Here is a 16,009-nt window from a genome sequence, read left to right as displayed (position 1 = left end):
CCATTTTTTTTTAATTTCTTATGAGGTCGAAGAAGCTATTTATGGCTGCTCTCTTGCCATAGCCAGTGGTTTCAAGATTGCATTTCAGGACATGGATTGTTTAATTACACATAACCCTAACCTGCAAAAGATTGTAGTCCAAGTTCTATGACCAAGCAGACTACAAATTGAAATCTCAGTGCTTCCACCACCATTGTCCCTTTCCAGCAGATTTTGGATTTCATATCTGTATAGAAATAAATGCATTAGAAACTAAAATAGCATTTAGTGTATTCTTGTAAATGCCCTTACAGTTACAAACAGAAGCAAGATTGATATATGGGTAGGCATATATTATAACACAAGATTGGCCTATCATATTGCTATCAGAGTATAGTTGTATTTTTTTTTTTGATTTTGATTTTATTGATTAGCATTCAAATTCAAATCTCAGTGAAAACAGTGAAAAAAAACAAACAAACAAACAGTGAAAACAGAACAAAAATCTACCATAAAGAAAGAAAGCATGAGACAAGGCTAATCAAAAGGTATTGGCTGAAGCATATTTCAGTATGTTGTGATATGAACAGTTATTATGGCTTCTATAAAGGCAATGTAGAGGTAGTCATGATATAATTTGGGAAATACATTTCATTAAAGTAAATAAACAATTCAATATTTTATTTTTATTTTTAATAAAACTGTAACATTTCTGAATATTAAATGCTACGCTAACATCCTCACATCGATGATGTTGATAGATAATATACATATAGTGTCTTTGTTTAGCATGCTAACATTTGCTGCTAATTAGCACTAAACAGTGCACAGGGGACATTTATGGAAAGTGTTTTTGCTGCCATTTGGATATAAACCAAAGTAGTGAAGTAGTACAGTTATGAACAAAAGCTTTTAGGCAATCCTCTTTTTTTAATGTTTTGGAGGGAAAATTTGCACATGCAGCAATTTATTGAGACACATGCAAACATGCATGGAAATACAGCAGATAAAGTGAAAAACAGAGTTTGTACAATTCTAACAAGCTTGAAAGTCAGTATTTGGTATGACCACCTTTATTCTTCAACAGCACCTGAACTTTCTTAGGCAAGCATTGTTATAATTTCTTTAAGTAGTCGTCAGGAATAGTTATCCAGTCTCCTTTAAGGACATTCAGTTTGCTTCTTTGGATTTTTGCTGCCTCTGTTGTCTGTGAAGATGATCCCTCACTGCTTCAAAAATTGTTGAAGTCTAGAGTCTGGGGAGGCCAGACCACGACAGTAATTATATTTCCATCTGGTTATACTTTTACTACACTGGTGTAAACAACATCATTTTTTACTACCTCAGAAACTGCAGCCTCTGAGAGAAAAAAAAAATTACTACATGACCAGTGCATTCTCAAGTATTCCCACAACTTTATCCACTCTTTTTTTAAGGTCACCATGAAGCAGAGATACTTGTCTTGATGGTATTACACAGTGTTTAATTTTTGACTAAGATGTGTCTAGTTGCTACAGCAACCAATTTGTGTAAAGTGTAGTCATTTTAATGTGATTAAAGCGAGTGGAGTTTTAATTGCACTGTTTAACACTTAAATGAATATTTTTCAAGGCCTTTGTGTGGATGGAGGCACAGCATTCCCAACAGACCTCTTTCTCTCTTTGTATCATTATTGCAGGCTTTGAAACGCATATCTGTGGTTCGATACGGATTAACCAGTTCTGTCCTGTGAAAACACACTGATGACAATCAGACCTGCAGTTCATTAGCTGTACCTGGCTAACCCCCAGGAGCCAGGCACAAACACACACACACACACACACACACACACACACACACACACACACACACACACACACACACACACACACGCACATAAAGATGTGCTTTCGCTAATATTCTTGATCTACCCTCAGTAGATCTTTTTATTTCACACACGTTTTCATAAAAATATTTTCCTCTATTCCCTTACAAGCAAACACACTCACGTGCTTGTATCGCTATCTTTGTGAGGACATTCAATGAAAGTGAGGCCAAAAATGTCCTTACTTAAACAAAATCACACCAGTCCTCATAAGCATAGTTGAGCAAGTACATACACATGCACACACTTCATATCCTTGTGTGTCTCTCCACATTCACACACACTTTCATTAGTGTGATGCTTGCAGGCACATGCAGGGATTCTCCATTGTGTTCCCTATCAGCCTGCGGGATGGGGCTCACTAATTAATATTTAACTGAAGACCGCCTCCAACCAAGAGAGGAGATGCAGAGATAGAGGACTGAAAGGAGGGGAAAGTGGAAGGATCATGGTGTGGAGGAGAGGGGAAGGACAGGAGAGAGAATAGGCCGGGAAGGATCAGAAGGAAGAAAAGCCTGGAAGTCTGAGGTTAGGCTATTGATCACAAGGATAAGAAGGCAGGAGAGATGAGGGGAGGAGTACGGTGACAAGAGCAGTTGGAGAAATGCTGGATTTGACAGAGCCTAGAGAGAAGGAGATGACTGATGCAGAAGCACTGAAAAGAGAAAGGTTCAATGAATGGATGACAGTGAGAGCAACAGAGAAGAAACTGACAAGAATTTGAAGAAAATGTAGGAATGAGACAGACGTTTTCTGACAGAAACACTTCTCGTCAATGCAGAGATATAAAGAAAGATAGATGGATTTAAGGGGAAGCAGTAGCAGGAACAAAGTAAGGATGAAGCAAGGAAGAAAAAAAATGCCGCAGCTCCACACTGCAGCAGATGATATTTGTTTGACAAAAATTAATTCATCCAAGGATGAAGTTTGAATTTTACAGAATTTGCTTTAGAACAATAACAGGCTGTCTTCCTTTACCAGCTGTGTGAACCAAATACTTATTGAAAGGTAGCCAAACAGGCTACAATTATAGCAGCAAGCAGACTACCAAAGATACATATTTAAATATAAATATCAGTTTGTGGAGTGGCTTCAGGCTAGTCTAATACACCCTAATTCTGACACATTTAATGATAAACTATCTCCATGCATCAAATTGTAGATTTTTTTTTCTCCCACATGTGTGGCAGATGTAACATGATGTATGTTATGATTGTTTTGCCATGGTATTACAGAGGATTGAGAATAGAAAGGCACAAGGCCCCCCTCTTATGAGATTATTTGTGTCCCCGCTGTGTAATCTGTCTAATCCAGCACTGTATGGTTTGAGATTACGTTAAGAGGAGACGTTGCAGTTAATGAATCCGTCCTGTGTCTTGTAGCTCCTTATCGTTCAGGCTCTTTGTCTCTGGCTGTGACCTACTAACATGCATTCAGGAGGCAGATTAGAAAGGTGATTACTGGTATCATCCGATTCTGTGTGTATGTTTGTGTTAGTGGGGCGAAAGATGACCTCAGATGACAACGTGAAAAGAAGGAGCATGTCGCTCTCCTTCTCAGCCGCTTTCTCTCTCCTGTATCCGCCTCTCGCTTTCCTGCATTGGTGCGGACCTGACTAAATGCAGTGTCAGAATTTTGGATGCTGTCAAGGCTCTGGCAGTGTTTCCATGGCGAGGCGTCCTCAATGATGTCACTCACTCGGGCCTCTGGAGACAGAGCCCCACCCCTCCTGACATCTCCCTGCCGGTATGTGCGCGTGTGTTTATGTGTGTCTCCATGTGAAATGGGCCGGTGAAAATCACACCATGTTATCCTTGAAACACCTGCCTGTGTGTTTCAGCCCGTAATGAGCTGTCTAGCTGCAGTCTGCATGGCTTTGTAGAGACACATCATTATATCCTGCAACACACACACACACACACATGCACGGGAAGATTTCTGCCAACGTTATTTCACCACGGGAAGCCAATGCGTTTTGGAGGCTGCTATAGTAACATATAGTGGCATGTGAAAATGTAGGTGGAATAAAAGGTGTGAGTGTGCATTCAAGCATTTGTGGAGGGGGTGCGGTCTTGTCGGGTGTCTTTCATGGCAAAAGAAAGGTTAGATTCCTTTGGGAGGCTGCACACGTACTCTTCTCACCCTCCTTGCACCCTCATCTTCTTCATTCATCATCTCATCTCTTAATTATCTTTTCTTTCTCTCCTCCCCATCTTTTCCTTACTTTCTCTCTGTTTCACTCCCTCCGTCATCTCCTCCACCCCCCACCACTCTCCCACCCCCCCCCCGTCAGCATTGTCTCAGCCCTGGAGCGGGGGTCATCAGGAGGGTGGGTGGGGTTTCTGCCTTCAATACGACAGCACTCCTCTCTGCTTGTGCCTCCTAGCGTTCAACCCCCTCCCCTCTTCTCTCCCTCCCTCCTTCCATCCAACCCTCCCACCCTCTCTCCCACTGGTCCACCCTCCCCCCACCCACACTCCTTTCATCAGCAAGCAATGAGGTAATCCCTAGCAGCCGCGTGAAGTGCAGCAAGTGCAGTGAGAGGGAGAGAAGCGAGAGCAGAAGCGAGAGAAGCCGGTGCAAGGCAGAAGCAGCGAAGATGTCAGGAGCTGTAATATCACTGGCCGTTATCAGTACCAGCTGTTAGCAGCTCGCTCGTAGGTAATAGCTGATGTTGTCACAGGCAGCTGCATGCAAGCTGCAGCTTTGGTGTTAGCGGTTTTAGCTTGTAGCCTGTTTTTCTTTCTTTTCTTTTTTTTGTAGTGGTGGCACTATGTTGAGTGGCTGTTAGCCAGACAGAGAGGCAGGCAGGGGTGGGACAGGCTTAACCCAAGGGCTGGTGTTTAGATAGGACACCCCGGGTGGGGAAGAGAGCGTGAGACAGAAAAGGGAGAGGTGAAGTAGTAGAAAAAGAAGAAGAAGAAGAAGAAAAAAGAGTGAGGTTTGAGAGAAGGTAGCAGAGGTGTGTGCCCACCATGACGGAGAGGTGTAGTCTGTGGAGTGCCCTCTCGGCTGCAGCATGCTGCTTCTATCGGGGATCCTTCATGCAGGTGCAGGTGAGTGAGCATTTGTGTGTGTTGTGCTTTTACTGTTTAATACTCTGCATATGTGCAGTATATGGTCCAAGTTTCCTTGTATTTGGTGCATTTGTGTATGCATGTGTGTATGCATGTGTGTGTTTGTGAAGGTTCACGCTTCTGTATATTTGTGGGAGGTGTGCTGACTGCTGGCTCCTCTTCTGTCCCGGCAGCTGGTAATGTCAGCCTGCCTGGTAGTTGGCAGTCTGATGATATCATAGACTTTGTACAGTACTTGGGTGTCATATAGACTGTGTGAAAACAATGTGCGGAGTGAGTTAGAGGGAGCTGGTGAGGGGGGACAAGGGTTTGTGTGCGTGGCTTTGAGAAAGAAACCATGGGAATATGCATTTGCACTTTGCATGGTTGTGTATGGGAGGCAGAGAGGGAAAGTGTGTGCGGTACAGTATTCTACGGTATCAGTTGTACTTTGGTCTAATTTAGTCTTGCTGCTGGAAACCCAATATCTGACCTTATTCCTGGACAAAATGACACCAGCGGTATATTTGTGTTTGTGTCTGTAATTCCATTAGTGATGCTTGATATTCAATGATCATTGGCGAAAGGCTTGTCGTTTCAAAATTTCAACTTTTTAAAGGAAAACAAACTAACAGCTCAGTTCGGGAGGAGTGGGTAGTGATGCTTTTTTGGGATCTACTGGGGCAAGGATGTTCAGAGTGGGAATAACAAGGCTTTCACATGACAGGAGTAATAAAAGAAGAAAATAACAGCAATGGATGAGATAATGGGAAATGACAGACTTTGGGGTACAACAAAGTATGTTATTGCCTGAAGTTGTAATACTGAGCTGGACTGAAGTGGTTCTTCTCTTCTCTTCTCTTCTCTTCTCTTCTCTTCTCTTCTCTTCTCTTCTCTTCTCCCTGCTACATGTGTTTGCAGCCAACTGTGCTGATATAATTATGCCTTTACAATGAACAGGAAAGATGCAGAGTTGTGTTTACAACTCGCTGTGTTTAAGCAGGCTAATCCCCACGTTAAGCGTTGACTTGTCCCACCTTGTCTCTGGCAGCAGGACATTTTGTCAGTGTCACATCTAGCTGAGAGAGTCTTCATCCTGGATTACTTTGGTTGTCTTTTTGCATTTAATACATATGTCCGTCTTAGAGAAAGACACACACGCAGAGATTGTTGGCTCTTTTCCTTCTAGTTTTTTCTTTGAGGCATCTGCTTTTGTTTAGAGTGAAGTGATTCAGAGCTCAGAGTAATGAAGTTATTTTAATTAAATCTGTCATGAGGTTCCTGTGTAGTGGTGGTTTTGGTGGGGCTAAGTGTGTGCGAGTGGGGGGTAAATTAATTAGCAGTCGTTGAACAGTTAGCGTTAAGTGAGCGCTTTCTAATGTAAGAAAAAAAAAAAGAAACATTCACAGCAACTCAACTTTGTTTACAAGCACTGTGATTTTTGCCTATAGACTGATATTGATTCCCCGATCCATTCCAATTAAACATAGACTGTCAAGCACAATACTGCGTGTCACGTAACCCAAACTGTGTGCGACAGAGAGCTCAAGGCTTCAATCATTACCTGTGCGCTTCAACACCACACTGCTTCTTTTTCTTTCCCTCCAGGGGTTCATTTGTTAGATTATTTGCACTTGTTACACCTTTTGTGTTAGATACTTGCAACTGGTGATCTTCCATTATGAAATAAATAAATAAATGAATAAATAAAAACCAAAGTGATTGTTTCACTGGTGTGTGAAGCCATTAGAGGACCCACTAATGCTGTGATATCTCTTCTCTTGGTGCTTTATGTCCCTAAAAGCTGAAGCGCTCTGCTTGAAGAATATAACATTCACTGCTGTTATGTCATTTACGGTACTTTGAGTGAGAATTAACTGGTGGTTTGAATATGTAATTTTACAAGGTAATTACAGTGTAACAAGCAATACTAAAACACTTATTCTGTACTTTTTATTTACTTCTCAGCAAAATGATTTGTTATAGAATCCATGTCAAGAAAAGACACAGATATATTTTTATGTAAAATTCATGGTTAAAATCTAGCAACAGTTGTGCTTTTTTTCCATAATGACAAATAAGTATGTTATTCAGTATTTTCAACATGCTTGTAAAGTAATTATTTACGGTGTATATTTGCGCTACCGGTAATAAAAACAGACTGGTTTTGGCTTCACCAGTGCTCATTAATAGCAAGAAATAACAGAAAGAAAGAAAAAAAAATGGCAAAAACTGAGAGTATTGTACTTTCTTTTAAACCCAGAGACAACCCAGATATACAGTAATGAACCAAAAAGCTCATAGATGAGATGAAGAATGATGTCAGAACACATTTACACTTGTCGAAGTAAGTGTAAGTCAGCTACACAATCAGTCTTCATATTTTGTCAGTTACACTTCAGTAAAACTAGGACAGCAATCTCATTACGACTAGGAAACATTGGTGGTTACCCGGCGAATACACTGCCAGGGACTGATTTAAAGGAGTTGCAGTAGCCAACTTGTAGGCTGGAAATTGATCGTGCAAAACCATAACCTGTTGGTGACCACTTTCAATAGTAAGGTGACCACACAGGTCACAACCTGACGCCATGCAGGTTGTGATCAGACTCGGACTGGCAATCACCGTCAGACAGATTGGTGAAGATTTGCAAAATGCAAACTCACTGCAATCAGTGTTAGTCAGTCTGTGCCAAAGAGTGGAACTTCTTTGCAATAGAGGACTGCCTTCTAGTTATATTTCTATGTAAAAAGCATGGTTGCTGAGTGCCTGTGTTATTGTGCAGTTTAATCGCCATCCTGCAGCAAGTACGTTGCTCTTTGTTGAGGAATTTCTGAATTTCCGTTTCAAATCTATGAGGCTGGACTCTGAATATAAGTAGTTAATTTCTGTTTAATGTTAATAACTGTGTTTGTAGATGGCGAGTTTAGATTTTCACAAATTTATCACACTTAATCGCTGTAGTATCACAAAAAGACTGCACGCAATCGCCAGCTTGACCCCATTCATTTGCAAACTGAAGCCATCGCCTTCTTGACACAACAAAGTCACTTTGAGGATGTTAACTGACTGTGAGTGGTTACAGACCTGCTCCCCGTCTTCGAAGCAAACATTTTAAATGCAACAAGATCGCAAAATTGTTGCACACGGTCACAATAACTGTCTTCAACCACTGAATGTAGCTTACCCAATGCACTGGATTCAGGAGAATCAGGGGAAACTTTGGAAAGTTTTAATGTTAATACTTCTCAGTCAAGTTTTAAAAGCATAATTGCAGCCAAAAGGGTCATATACTATAATCATCTCTTAGAGTAATTTATGAATTAATTAATAACAGTACATTGTTGTGCGGCTGACACACCGAAATGATGTTAACACAGTGACGGTGTTCTGTGACCTCAGCTCATCAGCTGTATCAGTGAAGGGAGATTACACTTGATCCCCTGGTCTAGACTGCAGTATGAACACACACACATTCATACACACAGGCATGCAGCTTAACCATTGTATTCATTATGTGCCCAGTGCTTCCAGTGCGTCTCTGTAACTGGGACAATATAACTGCCTGCTGGACTCTTGCAGTGGTTTGAACCTCCAGAAAAAGACACACACATGCACACATGGAAAAAACTTGAATTCATAAACAGATGCACGGACATGTAAATACACAGAATGATCTTTTCCTCTACTTTGATTGTTTTTAAAGCTAATCCTTTTTGTCTAGCGTCCCAACCCCCCCAGTCCACCAATTGTATCTCACTCGCCTCTGTAGCCTCATTCCCTGCTGACCTGACAGCATGTGGCAGCCATCATGCCAGCCAGCAGCCGTTTTCTCTGTCCTTTAGCATTCCTGCAGCTTTACCGTATCTGGAACTGTATCTGTCAACCTCCAGCCGTGGTTCATGCCACCTCCCTGCCATCCAGTCCCATGGCAGAGAGAACCAGTTTTCAGCGAACTGATACTCATTGATCTAGAGATTTAGGCCAGAATAAGGCGATGCATATGTGAAAATCTGGTAGTTTGTTTACACTTTTTAAAAAACAATTCTTTTTGCATAGAGTCTATACCAAAAGTTACTGTTTCTTTTCTTCAAAAAGACCACAATTAACTTTGAGAGTTTAGATTAGATTCAATAAGAGTTGGCTTAATTTCTTCTTTTTTTGGAGAATGTCATCAGGGTTTAGGGACTGTCAGAACTTGACCGGGTTTTTTTAATTTATTTGTCAAACTAATTAAGTAATTCAAAGCAACAATAGAAAATGTTGATGAAACAGTACATTTATGACCTACTGCAGATGGATTTTTCTAGAAATCCTGCTACAAATAGATCTTAAATATTAAACTAGCCAGCGTTATTGCATTGGAATCCCTTCTGTAATGTCTTGTCCATGTATTGTCTACATTCCCAGGAGGAGCTCAAAATTTAATAACCGAGATTGAACCTAGTAGCACTGTCCCTTTTAAGTCCTCTATATGATGGTCATATCGCTACACAGTCTCTGCTTTGACTTTATCAGCTTGAAAGAAACAAAAATCTCCTCTTGCATGACAGATGACGTTGTCTTAAATTGGTAGGAAGCCCTTGGTTGGTTTTGGTCAACTCGTTCTCTCAGAGCAGGTTTACCAGTAATCATTTTGTGAGTCAGATCCCCAGGGGGTCCTCTGTTTCATATTAGCTTTACCCATCACCCCAGTCCCTGTCTAGTCATTGCTAAGCTAGCTGTAGAAGATATGGCCCTGTTAATGCCTTTATGTGTGTGTATGTGTGTGACTCTGAGTGTGTGTATCTGTCCAAGCCAGAAACGGAGCCCAAACCAATTGGTATGTTTTAGTATTGAAATATTCACCATGTAATCCCCTCTTCTCCACTCCGCCTATCTCTCTCTCCCTCTCGCCCTCCTCCCCAAAGCTTTTCACCACAAATCCTCTTTTGGCGTGCCTGCCTGTCACACCCTGCAGGCAGGCAGTGTGAAGGGCAGCTGTGTGCGTGTGTGTGTCTGCTTAAATTGCCTTGTTTCAGAGCCCATATCCTCATTAGAGTGCTGTGATGTTTTTGGCACTAATGAGGAGCAAGGCTGCCTGTGTGTGTTTGTGTGTGTGTGTGTGTGTCAGCTACGTACGTGTGTTTCACGTCTGCATGACTCTGTGTTTGTGTGTGTCCGCTTAGTTATTGCTTCATAGTAGAGATGATGAAACAATATTGTTTGGGCATTAGCTGAACAGAAAGCATAGTTTAAGCCAATGTAATTGATCAGCAATTATTTAGAGCAGTTAGCTCTATAAAAACTGTTTAATACTTGCAAATGTTTTTGGTTTATTGAGAGTTTTTATGGCTCAAACTAACACATTAAGTAGCAATGAATGATAAACCCCTAATACAGTCAAAGAAATAGCTGTTGTCTTCCTAAATAAAACCTTTGAGCATTTACTCATTATATTCATTGTATATAGTTTTTCCTTTCCAAAAGGGCTTCAGATTAGTCTCTCAAAAACACTATTTGTGTTAAAAATACAGCTGCCAGTTTTGGGAGGGAAAGATGAGACTATAGTACAGTTTTAAGGAACCCCCTCTATTGGTAAGAGACAAGAAAAGATAACATTGTCAGTGCTTTGGATCCTTATCTATCGTCTTATCTCCTTACAGGCTTTACAAAACCTTCCTCTATCTTTGCTCCTTTAAAAGGAAAGCTATTTTTTTTAGTGTGACTGCTCAAAATTTTTGTCAAGAAGGCATAAATATAAATTTAAATATGCTTACAGTAAGTCAAGGACTTGCTGCACTATAGAAAATGATTGCACAGTTGGATTCAGTAGAAAGTGCTCTGCTCTGCGGGAGAACTGTTAAAGAAGGGATGTACTCTAACTGCTAATTCTCACTTTATATACTTCATTATTCAGTTTCAGCTACATTAAGAGTACAAGTACACATATAACATAAGGAGGGGGCTGGGGGGTGGCGGCAGAGGAACGGTGTTGATCAGTCGATTAATACAAATGTGCTGTTAGTGGTTCCCTTGAATGCAACTCAAGTGTTTTATGACCACATTTCTACTAAGTTTGTTCTTAGTCCTCTATAGAACGTCACTTTTCTGCACAGTGAAGTCTAATCTGACTGTCCGACTGGTCAGGCCTTTGGTGCATTTAATTTCCTTGTCCATTTCCTGTCTATTCCTCCACTGCATCAATCCAATAAAGGCAAAAAAAAAAAATCCATAAAATAAAAAGTAAAATACCTGCAGCCCCTAACCAGCATTTAATTATGCTGTTACTCAACTTTCAGCAGCCAAAGCCAAACTGCGGACTTAATGCATTTGTGCTTAAAGCCTCTTACTGTGAAACTGATTTGGAAAGTGTTGAGTTTGCTTTAACAGCATGAGTCCACAAGTATTTCATTTCTTCAGCAGTAATTTGTCCTTCTGATACATTGTGCTCAGGCGACCCTTAAATCTTCATTTTGGCTTAGGACGTCAGATAAAGCACAGAAAGTTAAGTGGTTTTCCAGCTCCAGGTCACTGTCAGGCAGGTTACTCAAAAAGATAGAACAAGCGCTTCCATTTGTAAAGGGATGAAGTGTGGATTTACATATGTACTGACAGTTGGTTCACTGAGCATCTTATCTAATAACGGTAAACTGTTTACAAGGTTGATTGTACAAATTAAATGCTCAGCTCTGAATGTGATCAGTCTTAGACCTACAGGCAGTCACGTAAAGGCATTCGTTTCAGCAGTACTGTAATATGCATGAATGTGATCAGTGATATCTGTGTGCATAATACAGACTGTCTAGTAAAAAATGTATCTTCAGAAACTCTGTGGTTATGCAGACTCAGACTCATAACATACTCACTGTTCAAACAAGTGAAAATGCAAAAAGGAAATGGTCTCTTCATATCGTGACTTGAAGCTGCAGGCCAGGATCATAGAGCTTTCTGGCTCAGTGCTGCATGTAATCGTCTGCTCTTTCCTGACATGATAGAAGAAAGCTCTAAAATAAAATAACATAAGAACATAAACCTGTGGTAAATGCTCCGATGCATTCAATTACAGTCTGGGCTTTTTAAACAGGCGATGACGGAGAAGAGATTATTCTGAAGAATACCTGGCTGCATGTGAAAATAAAGTGCCCTTTGGCTCATTATTATATATTTTTTCTCTTCTCTTTAAACATATACGGTGGAGGACTTAAAGTAATAACGTGAATATTTGCATTCAAGTTTTTACATCATTTAGTGCCGTTGCCTCTACAGACTTTGAAGTCACAGGTTGTTTTACTTCTTCAGATGTTTGAATCTACATATGGAGAGCTTGGTAAAACACACCAGATAATAGAAACCATTGTCTATAAGAGGTGGATGCAGAAGCAAAAATCTATGTGTGGGAGGAGCTAGGGGTAGTAGTAGGGCTGTGCGATATGACCAAAATCTCATATTCCGATAGAAGACATCTGTTGTCCGATAACGATATAAATCACAAAAAATTGTACATTTTCTGTGAATCTCGGGCAGCTCGACTTGCGTGAAGTGTTTCCAGCTGGGCGTTGTGTAACCAGATCGAATGTTTTAACTCATGCATGATACTATACATTTTTAGACATAAGTTGTAACGGCCGCCGTTTTCTTTGTGAGTATTTATTACATGGCATGCTGCGGGGAAAAGCCCGTTCTAAAGTTTGAGTCTAGGGTTAATTTTTTTAGCACCTGACGGCTCTTTTTTTTTGCTTCTCATCCGTAAACTCTCTGCATACTCTTTCACGTGATTTAGTTTATTTTGAAAAGTCTCAACAGGATCTTGAGCTTTATTCTGAAAGGTTTATGTGGGAAAATAAACAAGCGGACACGCGATGGTTTTACCGTCGTTGTTGCTAACGACAACGCATAAAAACAGGCGCTTGTCCGTCCGTAGTGTGTTAAAATTTGAATCTAGAAGTTGAATAACAATTCACATCCAGTTAGGATTGTGGAGTCTAATATCGTTAGCGATAATAGCTGTATACGTTTTTATGTGATATAAAAATGTTAAGATGTGATATTATAGTGCATGGAATAACAAGATAAGCCCAGGCATGAGAGCATGAGGCGTATCCAATGTTTTAGTATCTAAAAAGCGAGCTACTTTCCAAAAAAGCACAGTACTTTTCAAAATACGTGAGAAAACTGTTCTTGCATAAGGTGGAAACGACAAACTCGTTTCACCACTCGAAGCAAAAACACAGCAAAATGAAGTGCAACCATGATACGTAGGAGGAGATGCTAGCAGCTGGAGACGTGCGATCCAAATGTAAACGAATGGCTCCACCAAAAGTCGCTGGAGTGCTCCAATCTGTATGACAGGAAGAGCAAACAGCAGATGGAAATGACTCATGCTGTTACATGGTGGAAAAGCAGCACTTTAAGCAGCTTGTTTCAAAGCTTGACTCAAGATACAACATCTCAGGTAGGAAATATTTTTCAGTTTCGTTATGTGACGGTGTTGTGGAGCTCCTGAAGAGTTGCAAGGTTAAATTATTTTAGTTATTATTAAACCAAAATGTTAGGTAGTTAGATTATAGTTTTTCTTAAATTTTCCATTGAAAAAGAACATTTACTTACATTTCTAAATGCTTCAACCTGCAAGTATCAATTAAACACTGTTCAGTGTTTGGTTTTCCGGGCATTTTAACATGGGCGCCTTTGTGCTTCTGTAGCCTAGTGTCCATTTGAAGAACTGCAGGTTTGGCACTTGTTTACTGGCTTCATTTTCTAGCCACTGAGGTTGCTGCATCCTCACAAAGTTTCAAAAAGGATGATTATATTAAGAGAGGAGTGGATGCTAAAAAAGCATGGACGCGCCACTAAATGAAGAGAAATGATCTTATTGGGAAAACCTTCTCACTGTGAACATAAGAGATTAATTACAGACTGAACTCTAGGTTGATTGCATTGCCCATTAGCTTTAGAGTTTATGTATGTGCAGTCACTTTGTTCACCACTGATTGAGAATAATACACTGTTCTCTCGCCATCTCAAAGACCTCGTGTCTTCATTCATTTACAAGTTCTAATGTTGAGTTTTAGGATGATTGATGGAAACTGTTGGTTTTTGGAAACAAACTTTTCGAAGTGAAATGGATGCTGAAAATCAACCCTCACCAGCGTCTCACCAAGGAAATCACACATGCCTGTAGATCCGCGCATACGCATTCAAAGCTCACAGATGCTGGGAAAAACACAGCTGAGAGGGAGTGTGGCATAGTGAAGGGATTTGGGGCAGGAGGTTGCCAATTGTTTGCTCTCTTCATCTTTGACCTCTTCTGACCTCGGAGAATGCAGAGGCTTTTGGATCTTAGGCTGCTGCAGCTTTAAAGACTCAGTTCTACCAAATGAAACAAATAGCCATTCTGGCATGGGGGAGTCGTGCGCACATGCTTTAATTTCCATTGTTTCATACAAAAAGTAGGGCCTTCTGGTTTGAAATGACATACAATAAGTGCAGTCTGGAAGACGGCACCTACGCAGACGTTGAGGTCAAGCTGATAATGGTGAGAGTGTTCTTTTGGTGAATGAGTAAACTTGACCACAAAATCAGAATAAGGACATTTCATTTTTATTAAAAAGAATGTGCTTTCTGGGATTTTTGATCTTTAAGTCTATATACACCCAATCCAAAGAGCACATTAGACAAATCCAACTGAATGAAGGAGTCACTCCTACTTGGACGTTTGGGTTTTCCACATGTTTTCTGCAATATTGTCAAAAATGTATTTGGTAGCAATTCTAGCATATTAAGCAGCCCTATTCTGAAGCTTAATTTTCCAATGATTCATTCACTGATTTAGGCTTATTGTTAAGCGCAAACGAATTTTCTCTGGGAGAATTTTTTTTCTCTTTTTCGGTGAAGGTCTTGCAGCTCCCCGTGCCTTTGTAGCATTTTGCTCTAATTTCTAATAAATCCCACTGGGTAGCGTGTGTTTGAGTTACAGAAGGCCCTGGACCTCTGCGGAGATTTTAATGCATCATTTTCCTTTATGAAAAGACCCAAGGCCATTAAAGCGTCTCTGGGTGATTTGCAGAGAGCAGCTGAGAATGCCGGCGAACGAGCGCCTTATCGCTTTCATCCGCACACGCGCTCACACAGGAGCAGATAGTCAGTACATGCTTAAGCAGGCATGCCTAGATTGACACATTATTGCTGCAACTGTCTTGTTTTTGGGTAGGTTTTTTTTTTTGTGTGTGTGTCTTGTGTCGACAAGTGAACAAGCTGCAGATACACAATAAGAGATTTCAGATTCCGCTAAGGTGCTGATAATATTTTTCTTTTAGTTACTAATGAAGCAGACTGGGGTGTTAATGTGAATCAGATACAGATACTGATTAGTGATAGGACAGATTTTATGGCTTAAGCAGTTTTTAGCTTTTTGAACATAATTACATTTCAAATTAGACAGATCAGAGTAACACTCCTGCCAGTAAAATTGAATTAATGCAGTGTGGACACACAGATCACGTGCTGGAACATCTGCAACGTAGGCATAACCATAATGATTCGGTTTTAGCAAAGGTGATTAGTTTAAGCAGAGAGACAGATGAAGAGGCTGTGTTGATATAGCTGTAGACAGCACTTATTATGCTTCCTGAATGCAATAAGGAAGTAATACAAGTGTCCAGATAAAAGAGAATAATGGACATGGCACAGGCAAATAACATCCCCCAGCAAGACAATTATTTTTTATATCAGGACATCTTAGAAGTGTGTTATTATGCTTGGTTAAGTGGCTTTCAGCATGTGTGGTATCGGTAATGTGCATGCTGGATTCATTCATTTACATCTACAGCATATGAAAATTAAGGCTGGCTTGCATCTTTTGTTCACACGTGAAGTCTTGGCAGAAATTCCAGCAGTTACGCTGGCAATTACAAGCCCATGGGTGACATCATTCTCTATAAAAGGGGTATCAGGGGTGAGGGATGGAAGGTGTGGGTGGTATGGAAATGTAATGGGGGGAGAGAGAGAGAGAGGAAGAGACAATGTGCAGCGCGTTGTAACAGGATACAACAGGGTAATGTCTCATGAGCATTTCTTGGAGGATCTGTTGTGGAGTTTCTCACGGGAGTGTTTAAACATAAGACTTTC

At 40.6% G+C, this 16,009-nt stretch overlaps 1 protein-coding gene across 3 annotated transcripts in view; it reads left to right on the top strand.

Annotated features, from left to right (window-relative positions):
* The window catches only part of sh2d3ca (SH2 domain containing 3Ca), a 54,339-nt gene that overhangs the window by 9,354 nt on the left and 28,976 nt on the right, over window positions 1-16,009 (top strand). The window contains exon 1 of one of the 3 annotated variants that reach the window (XM_005938790.3): window positions 574-4,899. The exons of the other annotated variants lie outside the window; for them this stretch is intronic. Coding sequence (XP_005938852.1) covers window positions 4,819-4,899 — 81 coding nt within the window. The 5' untranslated portion in view covers window positions 574-4,818. Of the gene's footprint in view, window positions 1-573; window positions 4,900-16,009 lie in introns of those variants that run through there. 3 annotated transcript variants of the gene reach the window in all.

This window comes from Haplochromis burtoni, unplaced genomic scaffold (assembly GCF_018398535.1).
Source record: "Haplochromis burtoni strain Fernald_Lab_line unplaced genomic scaffold, NCSU_Asbu1 Contig_118, whole genome shotgun sequence".
NCBI lineage: Eukaryota > Metazoa > Chordata > Actinopteri > Cichliformes > Cichlidae > Haplochromis > Haplochromis burtoni.
The sequence above is the reverse complement of the archived record's forward strand: the minus strand, read 5'-3'. Positions and strand labels throughout refer to the sequence as shown.